The 13,034-nt window shown below is 51.6% G+C and overlaps 1 protein-coding gene across 4 annotated transcripts in view; it reads right to left on the reverse strand.

Moving 5' to 3' along the window:
- Window positions 1-13,034, reverse strand: part of LOC138515801 (broad substrate specificity ATP-binding cassette transporter ABCG2-like) — a 647,435-nt gene that overhangs the window by 483,839 nt on the left and 150,562 nt on the right. For all 4 annotated transcript variants that reach the window (XM_069630535.1, XM_069630533.1, XM_069630536.1 and 1 more), the window contains one exon: window positions 4,604-4,697. In XM_069630535.1, the coding sequence (XP_069486636.1) occupies window positions 4,604-4,654 (51 nt within the window). In that variant the 5' untranslated portion in view covers window positions 4,655-4,697. The remainder of the gene's footprint in view (window positions 1-4,603; window positions 4,698-13,034) is intronic.

A 13,034-nucleotide genomic window follows, 5' to 3' on the forward strand; every position in this document is an offset into this window, starting at 1 on the left:
CTTCCTTTTCCTCATTTCCCTCCCTTGTCCCCTTCTCCTCTTTTACCCCCTGCACTGTGTACATACCTGTATCCCCGGGTCTAGTTCCCTGAAACATCTTCTAGAGGTCAAACTTCTAAGTGGTTTGCTAATTTCTTCCCCTTGTAGGTATTGTGAATGTATGTCAACAGACTGTGTTGTGTATACGTATCGAAGCTGCCGTTTGGCGGCCACGTTACTCTTACTTTGTTGTCCATTCCTTCTGTCCACTCGATGCTATACTTAATAATTTTTTCCCTTTGTGGTGTCAATATCGTTAATATGTGCTGAAGCGGAGTTGTTAATGCATTCCCCATATTCCTCCATCCCACTCCTGCCCCCGACCCATAGTACAGGGCCATGTTCCAATGTTACTTTTACCTGGCCCCATAATTTGGGGGACTTCGACTATCCGCTGAAAAGGAAGGCAATGTTTTTATTACACAATTATTACTTATAACTACGGCCCCCTTCGACCGTGGCACACAACACCCACTGCAGCGATGTGCCCTGTGTGGCGTGCCTCTGGGCTGCCCCACCTTCCTCTTCCTTCTGTATTTGTCACACCTTCAACATTACTCCTCCTCCTCCCCTTCTCTCTCTCTCTCTCCCCTCAAACCATACCCTCTACTTCCACAAACCCTTCGTTGAGCGCCACCAGTGTTCTCAGTGCATGGCCGCCTCTCCCCCCCGTGGCCCTTCCTAGCCTGAGCGCGGCCGGTGTTCTCTGTGCGTGGCCCTCTCTCCCCCTTTGCCCCCTCCTTCCTTCACCCTCCGTCCTCGGCCACCCTTCGATGGATGCGAGATTGGATGCGCAGTTTATCGCAGTGTCCTATACAAACCCTAAGGGCGACGTCACCAACTTCTACAATACACTGTAAGTACGTACAAATATCAAAGCTTCAGAAATGCGCGCTTGTTTTCACACAATTATCCCCCCATTAACCCCACAGCTGTCTTCTCGCCTCGTCTGGAGCAAGGTAATCCAGAATCAATTCTCTTAATATAATCGTTATGCGCACGCTGTGTCGCCTCACATGTGATACGCCCCCTCTCCAGAGGAGCTTAACCAGCCAATTATCTTCTGCACTCGGTAAACAACCTATCTACCCCCTGCGGGAAAACGTCATCTATTTAAGGAGCTTCAACACTCAATTAGTAGGGAACCTCATCTACTCATTGATTTATAACGTCAACTCATAGGAAAGCCACCCCCCCGTTACACAGGTGTTTGAGATCTCTAACCAGTCCGCGCTCTCTAACAGTCGCATGTGGGCGCCTGAGTCCCCACCCAATCCACTTCGTGACGCTGTAGGGGACGGTCCTCGCGGATGTCCCTTTACACCTCGCACCTCTACTGTCGCGGAACAGTCAAAATCAATTTCCATACACTGTTACAACCTCCCCCTCCCTTTTTACAACTCCTCCCCCCCGCACAACATTACGTTGCTGGTTGGGGGTGCCATACTCACCAAGTCCTCGTGAGTCAGGGCCGCTCGACCGCGGCACCCCTAAAGCGGCTCGCCAACGCCACTCATCTGGACCACCTCTGGACACTCACCAACCGCGGGCGGGATATTTTTCAAGTCGGCTCCCGAGGGCCAATGTCCGGATTGCGCTGTCCAGTCTTCTCGCAGTTCCGCAATGGTCCTGTAGTCCTCGAAAAGGGGGCAGCGGCAGAGGGGGCCGCGCTGCCGGGTTGCCTCGCTGCAGGAGGCCTGGTAGTTATGCTCTTAGGGTAGGTTAGGTAGATCTCAAGCAGATCTCAGCAGTGCCTCCAACTTGTCGGTGTGATCTCCCGGGGCCGGCAGAGCCGTCCGCGGACCTCTTGGGCTGGGGAGGCCCAACTCCTCCCAGGTCCCAAAAGGAGTATGAGGCACACACAAGAGCAAAGTAATTACTGCTGTTTATTATAATAACAGCAGGGTTGGTTCTCCGTCTGCATGCATCCAGGGAGACGCTCTCATTCTTAGTGAGGCTCGCAGGCCCTTTTTACCGTAGTATGGTGCGCTACTCGTGTCATCTGGGAAAAAATCGTCACAAAACCTAATGCCACTTCGGGTTGGTTCCCCGAGTGGTGGGGTTAGTATAGTTACCTATGGAAGTAAATGTTAGTGGATAAGGACGGGTCAGGTGATACACTTGGGCTGTCCCTAACAGTTGTTACACCGAAATTGTTACAAGAGGACACTTGGTGATTGGCTAAGGGTAATGGCGTCAGTGATGCGCCCCTTGTGTTCTGAGTGGGTCTCCCGCGAGACCCCAAGCTTGGGACCATCGCTGTTCCCAGCTCGCGATGTACCTGGCGTTGCTAACAATGTGCAACTATGTGTTTGTGGCGGACAATGGACAGGTCTTGCTGGTGGCTGATGATCACGCCTTTCCCATCGGTGTAGGTGTCCAACTTGTCGCTTCTTTGTTGCAACCTGTGTCCCAGACGTGGGACCCCAGCGACTTTCTGTCTCGTAAGCTTGGCATCTTGTCAGTTTGGCTCGGTCACGTGTGTATAGACCGTTGCTGGAGCACAATTATGGGCATTTAATTTGCTTTTTCGGCCCAGAGGGGTGCTGGCTGCGGCAGGTGTAACCTTGGTGCAGAGGACTCAGCGTGTGGGTTGCAACATTGTGGCCTTAGCGGTGGACTCTCGCTGGGACTCGTTCTGCATGGTCAGCGCATTGCTTTTCGTCTCGAGAAGGTTTTTTTTTGTCTTAGAGGCTCTGGCCTGTGGACTCTTGCTTGCGGCCTACTTGGGCCTAGTTTTCCTGGGACGCGATGTATAATCACTAATATAGGGTGCCGCAGGATGACAGAGTGTCACAAGTAGTAGTATTATATATATGTATATAAAATGACATCTCTATGGGGGTAGGGTGGCATGAAGCGTCTGCAAGCGTGTACATGAGCTCTTCAGGCATCATGCTTTTCTGCGGTGCTGTAGGAGGCCTATGTGTAAAATAACAACGATGCATGTCCGCGAGTGTGTCGGTCCGCTACGTCATAGCACTGAGTAAGTTCTTCGTGTGGGTTGGTGTGTGAGTGACCAGTGTGCATGGTGGCATGTGTGTTCTTGTCTGTTGGCTATGTCGTCATGGCATCTCTAACGATGTTGAGGCTTTGTGGCTGTCGTTTTAGTCGATCTGGTCCATGTCGCAGGCGTCGGCTTGGCCAGGGCATGGTAGTGGGCATGCTCCTCGTGCATGTGGGCCACGAACACATGGTACCTTTTCGTCTGGTAAGGAGGTGAGCGGGTCAAACTCCTCTTGCGGGGGGTGCCTGAGCCGTGATCCTCTAGGCCACGGTAGGGAAGAGAATGGGGGGGAGCGTGTTCTGCCATTTTCCCACTTCACAGGCGTCGATCTTCCAGATCTCACCCTTGAAAGGGAAGCAGTCGTCCCCCACCCCGTTGACTGATGGGCTTCCAATTCAAGACAAGACAGGTTCAGAAACACAAATTCTATTAATTATTCATAGAATATTTCAGCTTATGCATTTAAAAAGAATATGCTGGAGATGTGGCGTGAGCTTTGCAGACCAGTGGCCATCTTTATAGGGTTTGCTAGCACCCACACTCCAGGTAATCCTTTTAAAGGCTGCCCACAAGGGAATTCTCCAGACGAACGAGCAACTGATGACTGTCAAACTTAGGAGGAGTCTTGGATCAAAGCAAGGGATGAGATGGTTGCGATCAAGTTTAGCAGAGTACACCAGAGGGTCACATTTAGACTTTGAACAGTGTGTACTTTCAGACCTCGTTAAGACACCACACTCCAAAGACCTTCAAAGCAAGGGAAAATAGAACGATTTTCCAATGATAGGATTCTAAATGAGGGGGAACTGGAGGCATTGCCAGAAAGATGGCTGCAGGAGCGTTAGCATAGACTTGGTAACCATCTACACTCCGAGATAGGGGAGATCAATATGGCACATGCATCGAGGGACCCCCGTTGTGTTTTTGTGATGGGACTCGGTTAGATTTTCTTCAAATGTTGGAGCTAAATCACCCATTATTTAAGCATTTGCTGTTGCTCACATATCACAGACATTGATTTTTGTGTGGGCACCAATTGTGTTTTACGTGCATTTAAGATTTTTTTTTTTTAATGCAGTTTATCCTAAAAAGTAAATATATTTTCTTCATCCAGAAGCACCAAATAATTAGAAATCGCTACGTAATGGGAGTAATTTACCAGAGTAAAAATGTTAGATTAGAAAATGTCCTCTCTGTAAAAAAACATGTGACGAGAACAGTGGCCCCCATGATAGGTGTGAGATATTTTGTCAGCACAGACTTTCTTTGTTCACATATCTTTTTCACTACAATAGTTTTAGTCCTGAATTTACAAATGGGAAGCCATAAATACAAGTATGAGAATACCAAGAAGTGTGTATCAAAATGGCAAGACTGACTGAACACCTTCCACTGAACGTAGAACAGAGTGACCTCTAAACACCAGCCCCCAAGTAGTATGCAGAGCACAGTGCTTTGATGGCAGGGGTGAAGGCTGTTTGCTCTCTATGGCAGCCAAGATGGTCTAGGGAACTGGGAATTAGCATGTCTACACATCAAATGAAAATTGTAGCTTACCACAGGGTCATCTGTATTGCAGGCTTCATATTTCACTTCTGGATCAGGCATGTCTAAGCCACTTCTTTGTTAACCTCTTTGGACGGAATCTTTCCTGGTAACAAGAAAATAGGAAATCAAGACGTTAGATTATTATTTCCGCTCGAATGGGCGATTTATGGCTTATTTGCCTGCCCCATACAAAAAACAAATGGGAAATTAATACAATGAAACACTTTCATACTGCCACACGCCAATTTCGGTGGCTAGCATCACCTGGCATGCTGCGACATCCAGACCCCTTGGCAACCACACCATCCACTAGTAAGATTGGGCAGGGCACTTAGTCACATAAGGCCAGGTATCCCAATGTCGCGTACACACTCCTTAGCCCAATAACAGTGGCAGGCTCATATGACTGAGGTCTGAAATGCATCGGTGACGTTGGCCTCTGCACAACAAACGAAGATTAAAAGGAAGATTTCCACACTGTATATGTTGTTTTGCATATCAATGTTTCACATTGACTATGTACCAAATTAGATGTAAGTTACTTACAGTAGTGCTTACTACTACCACTGGCGTCATCAGGTCTGTTGAGATTTTCATCAGGCAATTCTTTTCATTAGGCTCATATGGTAGTTACTGCCCTGGATAGCCTCATCTGCCCAGGACAGCATCACATGCCTAGGTGCTGAGTGATATATTAGACAATCTCATATTTCCCATTACTGCACCACCTTAGTGGACTCACAGCCTGGCTTGTCCAGGAATAGGCATTTGTGTCCCTGTCAGGGCTGACCAGACCATAGTCTGAGTTGAGAGGAAGAGTGGGGATAAGACAAGTGGACCGTAAAGTTTTAGACCGCAGCGGGAGGGATGATGTAGCTGGAAAAAGTTCTGTTTGTGATTGTATGGCTGTGCGAGGGTCTGCTGGTGGGGCTGTGTATGTCACCATGCATGTGTGATGCTGCCCATTAAAAAGGGATGGCCTTGATCTGGAGAGGGTCTCTCCATCCTTACTCCAGAGCATATTCCAGACAGAGAGGTCTGAGCTGCCATGCCAGGGCAAGAGAGATCCCCGCCCAGTGTGGGCTGTATGAAAGATTAATGTTATCGGATAACGTTGGGGGGGGGGACAAGTTACTTACCTGTAACTCCTGTTCTTCAGCATGGGTCTTACATTGATTCACATGAATATTCCCTGTCATCAGACTGGTACTCCTCAGTAATATTAAAGCAGTTTCGCTTAAAAACTAAAACTGCTTGAGGCTTCTGTAGCCTATTCCTGTCACTTTGGATTATACTGCCCCATTCAATGACATTCGTTCTCCACCCCTGGCGGCCATCTTCAGATTTGTTTGCGCACGTAAAGTTACAGTAAGAACTAAGAAGAGCCAGAGAAGGTTTGCATGTGAATCCTTTTAAGACCCATGCTGGAGAAGAGGAGTTGCATGTAAATAACTTGTTCCTTCTCCAGCATGGGGTCTTACATGGATTCACATACTCATGAATAGGATTATACAACAGTACATATACACAACCACGGAATGTTACAAGGCTCAACAGAAGCAATATGCTTACCCTCGGAACAGGCTCACCTCATGCAAACAAGTTGTGAAGCACTGCTCGACCGACTGGGAACTCCTGTGAAGGGGACTATGGACTAGAAGTAAGGTGGTCACTACGGTGAGTAACCTGGTAATACTCCTACGCCCCGTCCCCTTTCCTCCATACTTATGGGAGATTCCCAAGCACTCCTTACAGGAACTATGGGTGGATGGAAATACCCCTTACTGAAACAGGTTCTTCAGCACAGCCTGGCCGAACTGCGCGTCAGCCCTAGAGCTCATATCGAGGCAGTAATGCTTACAGAAAGCAGATGGGGAGGCCCAAGTAGCCGCTCTAGCGATGGACTCCCAGGGAACATACTTCTGAAAAGCAACTGCAGCTGCCTTGCCTCGCACCTGATGTGCATGGATACCCTTAGGAGGTTTCAGCTTTTGGACGGTGAAAGATTCCATGATACAGGCAGCAATCCATCTGGAAATGGATGCCTTAGACGCCGGCCTGCCCTAGGGTTTACCGAAGGTCACAAACAGTTGGGAAGAGCTCCGAAGCTCGGCAGTCCTGTCCAGGTAGAACTTAAGAGCTCTTCGGACATCCAGGCAGTGTAGAACCCTTTCCGCCTCCGAGGCAGGGTTCGGAAAAAAGAACGGAAGGGAAATCGACTGATTCAGATGGAATTCGGTCACTACCTTTGGTAGGAAAGCTGGGTTTGTCCGAAGGACTACCTTGTCCTTGCGAAATACCAAGAAAGGATGCTCCACCGACAATGCCTGGAGCTCACTCACTCTCCTCGCTGACGTAACGGCGACCAGAAAGGACACTTTCCAGGGCACGTACTTGAGGTCAACCGTAGCCATTATGGAACAGCGCCGTCAAGACTACGTTTAGGTCCCAGGGCGGGTGCATACTACGAACCGGAGGGTAGATGCATGTCAAACCAGCAAAATGTCTCTTCACCACCGGGTTAGTTAACGAATAAGAACACCGGTCTGTAGAGAGGTAGGCGGAAATCGCCGAAAGATAAGTCCTGCAGGACAAGACATGAACCCCTGACTCTGCTAGGGAGGAGACAAAGGACAGCACCGTGCCAATCGTCGCCACCCTCGGGTCCAATTCTTTCTCCAAACCCCAATGACAGAACCTGAGCCATTTACTCTTGTATTGAGATCTGGTCGAGGGTTTCCTGGCTGCTGTGATAATGCGCATGTTATCCGCAGACAAACCCAAATGCTCTGGAGCTGTGAACTCAGGCACCATGCCGCCAAGTTGAGCGATTGTGGGGAGGGGTGCCACATCTGCTGTTCCCCTTGGTGAAGAAGATAGGGAGTTACTGGTAACCTGATCGGCGCACACCCCGACAGGTGTTGAAGTTCTGGGAACCAAAACCTGGCCGGCCACCACAGAGCTATCAGTAGAAGAGAACAGTTGACAGAACTCTTCCAACTTCCAAATTGCTCGATGAACCAGAGGAAGAGGCGGGAAGGCATAAGCTCTCATGTTGTGCCATGGGATCTCGAGTGCGTCCCACAGAGAGGAGGCTCCCAGCCCCCCTCTGGAGGCGTACCGAGGAAGCTTCTTGTTTACCGCCGTGGCGAAGAGGTCCACCTCCGGTGTGCCCCAATGCAAAGAAATCCATGCGAGGATCTCCGCCTTCAACTCCCACTCGTAGCTAACCACTGTCCTCCGGCTGAGGGCATCCGCGGTGACATTCAGCCGGCCCGGGATGTGCACTGCAAGCAGCCAGACCCCATGGAGCACGGCCCACTCCCAAATCTGGATGGACAGATCCACGAGAGCTGGAGACTTCGTTCCCCCTTGCTTGTTTATGTAGTACATTGACACCGCATTGTCCGTTCTTATGCAGACCACCTTGTTGACAATGAGAGGTCTGAACGCCTTGAGCGCCAGAAAAATTGCCAGAAGCTCCAATTGATTTATGTGCAGGAGCTTGTCCTGAGGTGACCAGAGGTCCGAGACCTGAAGAAGATCCAACGTCGCGCCCCACCCGAAAAGGGAGGAATCTGTCGTGATCATCACCATGGGGGCTGGGTCCTGGAACCCCACGCCCACCGACAGGTTGCTGAGAGATGACCACCAGTCCAGGTCCACTCTCACGGAATCCGGAATCATTATCCGTTTGGAATCCGGGTCCACAGCCTGACGCCAGGAACTCCGAAGAGCCATCTGGGTCCGTCTCATTTTGAGACTAGCAAGAGGAAGAGCCAGTACACACGAGGCCATGAGGCCCAGAAGCCTCTGGAACCACCAGGCCGACATGCTCTCCGACTGCGTAAACATCTTACACGTGGCCAACAGATCCGCCATTCTGTCCCCGGTCAGATACACTCGGCAGTCTATCGTGTTCCAACGAAAACCCAGGAAAATCAGGTCCTGTGAGACCGTCATGGAGGTTCACTGACAGCCCAAGATGGAACAGGAGCTGAAGGAGAGACTGGAGGTTGCCCGCTGCTGTCAACGGACAAGGGCTGCGTAGGAGCCAGTCGTCCAAATAGGGATACACATGGATACCCTGGAGACGAAGATAGGCCGCGATCACCGACATCATCTTCGTGAAGGCACGCGGCGCCGAACTGAGGCCAAAAGGAAGCACCCGAAACTGGAAGTGCTCCTCTCCCAAAGAGAAACAGAGGTATCTCCTGTGTGGGTTCCAAATCAGGATATGCATGTACGCATACTGAAGATCCACCACGCTGAGCCAGGGGCCCGCCTGCAACGAGGAGCGAATCTGGCCGGGCGTGATCATCTTGAATTTCTCTTGGGGTAGGTAAAGATTGAACTGGGAAAGGTCTAGGATGGTGTGCAGGTCAGCCTGGTTGGGTTTGGCACCGTAAACAGCCGGGAGTAGAAGCCCTCCCCTCGCTCCCCAAGGGGAACGGGTTCCACAGCTCTGAGGAGCAGCAGTTTCTGAACCTCGGCCTTGAGGGAGGGTGAGCCGACAGCTGAAAAGGAGGGTTGCGGGGTGGGGTAGAGGGTAAAGGTAAGCAGAAGCCCACTCCAGCGTCTGACAAGACCCATCTGTCTTCTGTGATGGCTTGCCACGCATCCCAATGAGACGCAATGCGTCCTCCCACCGGGGTCTCGTGCGAGCGCGGAAAACCCTCATTTGGCAGGTTTATCGGTGGCGGTGCCACCTGATGAGGAGGCTGAGGAGTGGGAGAAATACCGCGTACACTGTTGCCTACGGCGGTTATTCCCTGCAGGGGTAACCACTCTGCGATTTTTGCGGTCGAGGATGCCCCTAAAACCAGAGGAAGGTCGACCTTGCGACAACGGCCTTTGAGCCTTGAAGGGAGCTTTGACCAGAACAGACAATGATTTGGCCGTCTGAGTGCTGTCTTTGGTTTTGGTTAGTTCTACATCAGTAGAATAGTGAAAAAGCTCCTTACCATCAAATGGAAGGTCCAGAACCTTGTCTTGCACCTCCTTTGAGAACTTAGTGGCATGTAGCCATGCTTGCCGCGAGGTATCAACGCCAAACATCAGACCCCGAGCCGAGGTGTCTACGTGATGAGCCGCAGCCTCCAGGAGATCCTGGGCTAAGACCCTGGCATCAGAAAGGCCTCCTCTGAAATCCTCCAGCTTCTCGACCGGAACGTGCTCCTCAAACTCCGACAGACCTCCCCTCATACGCATGCTAGCTCCCGCCAAAATCAATTCTGCATTGGCCTGCCTGAGCTGCAAGGCCGAATTAGCAAAGATTCTCCTCCCTAGGGAGTCCAGGAGCTTGTCCTCCTTTCCCAAGACCTGAGTAGCCGTTGCTGAGGAGGATGCTGCAGGTCTGGATTGCAACGTGGCCGCAGCCACCACTGTGGAGGAGGGAGGCAGACAAGATGACAAGGCCACTTCTTCCGAGGAATGTAGCCTGTACCTCGCGTCAATCTTTTTATTGACAAAAAGTCCCGAGTGTGGCTTTTCCCAAACTCTTTGGACCTCGGCCAGAACGTCCTTCTGCAAGAACAGGCCGGTACGCTCCAAAGGAGACAAGGTGAACGCCCCAGAAAGCACGCCCTCCTGTGGAGCAGGTGCCTCGGGCACCGGAACATCTAAGAAGCTCATCATGTCCAGTACCCTGTCATGGAAAGCTCTGGTAGGTCCTCGTTGTCCTGATCTCCTTGAGGGTCATCTGACAGGTCAGGATCCTGCTGAACCGTGTCAGGCACTGCCTTGTCCACTGGGGACAATGGTGGCACAGGCGGAAGAGCAGGGGGAGGCACCATGGGCAAGGGAGTCGCCGGCGGAACCACCGTCGAACAGGTGGAGCCAGAGGCATGGGTGGACCTATCTCTTTGAAAAGCCCTTTGAAATATTCCCTCATGGGGTCGGTGCGCATAAGCGCTTGAAATTTACCGAAAAAAGCGTCCTCAGGAGATTGTTTCGGAACCCGAGGAGGCCTCTCATGAGGTGGACAAATCCAGGGACGTAACGGGGAAGGGTGCCACACCGGCATATCCACATAAATCAAGGGAGCGCCCCTGCGGGAAACGAAACATTGTGCGGAGAGGCATCCGGGCGTTCAGATCAGAAACCGGCCGGTAAGGATGCGCACAAGGGACCTTGCGTTCACCCGAAGGACCGAACCCTACACCAGGGGCCGATAGCGTAGTTGTAGGGGTAGTACCTAAAATGGCCGCCGTGGTCGTGGCAGGAACGGCCGCCATTTTGTCCTCATCTGAGGGGAACTGCGGCACGTGAGGAAGTGAGGCAGGGGTTCCCGTCGATGGATCAGGGGTCTTAATTTTAGCCTTAACATAAGGAACCTCGGCAGAGCCGGTACTATGAGGCCTGAATGTTTTGCGACATACCAACCGCCAACTGAGCCTTCGAAGGAAGAGCCTCTGCACTGCCGGTAAAAGAAGAAACTTTCTTCTTTGCCCCCTCAACAGATCTGGTGTCACCACAAGAGCGGGAACGGTGCGCTGTCACTGACAGGGCCTTGCCCGGCCCCTCAGAACTGTTGGTTTCCTTAGCCTCTGTACGAGGGACCTCGGACCTTGGCCCGGTAGAAGCCTTATCAGAATGGGCCTCGAACATGCGTTTGTTAACCTCAATCCCAGCAAAGACCTCGGGGCGTACCCCGGTTTTGTTTTTGAGGGAAGCCGAAAGAGCGGCCTCAGAGCAAGCTCTGGTACCCCGCGACTCAGTAGAACTGGGTCTACAAACAGCCCCCACAGGAGGGGCCTCGGAGCGTACTCTGGTGTTCACAGGCCCCTTACGGAGACCCTCTGAGAAAACTCCAGTAGAATTATTAGGCCCGCCAGGCACCTCAGGGCGAACCCCGGTAACAGAGCGATCAACGCCCCTACCGGCTCGAGAGGAACCCGGGAAGGTATCCCCAGGCCGGGGTGCTCTGAAAATTAAAGAACTTACCAGGTGTTTTTTCTTCTCGTCGATGAACGCCTGAAAATGCGAAGGAGGAGTCCGTCCGAACACCTCCTCCCACTGCTCCAACCAACGTTGAAGTGCCGGGACCGAAAGGGAGTCACAGTAAAAACAGGTGTCCCAACGGTGTTCCGGACCCAAACACTCTAAACAAAGAGGATGGGGATCCGCCCTCGCGAAGCGACGGTGACACGATGAACAGTCTGTAAAATCTAGTTTAAAAGACATAGACAGACTAGTAAACGAACGCTAGCGAGAGCCAGAGAGGGGAAAAAGGGAAGAAAATCTTCCGAGGATGCAAGTGCGTCCGGCCCCGATCGTGCAGAGAAAAGGATTGAGGGGCGATGCACGGGGCGGGCCAAGGTGGGCGGGGTTACGGCCGCGTGCCGGGCCCCGCGCAGGAAAGAAAAGAGGGACACATTTTTGAAAAAAATGTCGATGCTTTTAACAAAGTGCTCCGGTCCCGTCCCACAGGACGGAGAGATGTCTCATAAGTATGGAGGAAAGGGGATGGGACGTAGGAGTAAGTTCCTTCCCATGTTGCATAGCTCTAAAAGCAACAAAGCACTGAGAAGTCTTTCAAAACTGTTTGTGAGGGTGACCCCACTTGCTGAAGAGAAGTGATATTGGGGTCTGCTGGAGTTCCCACTGGTAGCAGCAACGTAGCTCCCTGCTGAGTGAGTCTGCAATTGTGTTGTGAATGCCTGCCAGGTGAAACGGAATGAGGAACATCTTTTGAGCGGTTGCACAGTGCCACAAGTTCTGCGCCTCCCGAGAGAGAATGGGAGAGTGAGTCCTGCCCAGTTTCCCGATGTAAAACATAGTGGTCATGTTGTTCATGAAGACACTGACCACATCCCCTGGAGCTGAGACTTGAAGGACTTCATGGGCCAGAAAACAGCCTGTAGTTCTAAGACATTGATATGCAACTCTTTCTCTTCCGGAAGCCAGAGGCCCCCGGCGTACAGCTGGGTGCCCCAATGTTCCAGAGAGGCATCAGTAGTGACTGTCGCCTGATGAGCAGGCGCCTGAAAGGGAGCACCTTGCAATAGATGAGGGCAAATGGACCACCAATATCGGGCTTGATGGAAGGCCGGCTTGAGGTTGATCTTATCGTCCCATGAGCCTGTCATTTGTTTCATCTGGAATCCAGAAACTCTTGATGTGGTTTCATCTGTAGTCTGCAAAAGGGGACCCAGTGGATGCACGAGGACATCATCCCCATCACGGACTTGATGGATCGGACTGTTGCAATGTGAACTGCCGATAGCTGTTGAACCCTTACCAGGATGACCCATACCCTGTCTTCCTAAGGAGTAACTGAACACAATAATGTGTTGAGGTGGGACCCCAGGAATAGTGTGAACTCAGATGGTACTACGCAGGATTTCTGAGTTCAGCAGAAAGCAGGGGGGGGGGGGCTGTTGGGGTTGCTCTGGAGGTCTACAAGGCCCAGGCCTAACAGGTAGTCCTCTATGGCGCA

Source organism: Ambystoma mexicanum, chromosome 6q (genome assembly GCF_040938575.1).
Source record: "Ambystoma mexicanum isolate Mex_15411 chromosome 6q, UKY_AmexF1_1, whole genome shotgun sequence".
NCBI classification, from domain to species: Eukaryota; Metazoa; Chordata; class Amphibia; order Caudata; family Ambystomatidae; genus Ambystoma; species Ambystoma mexicanum.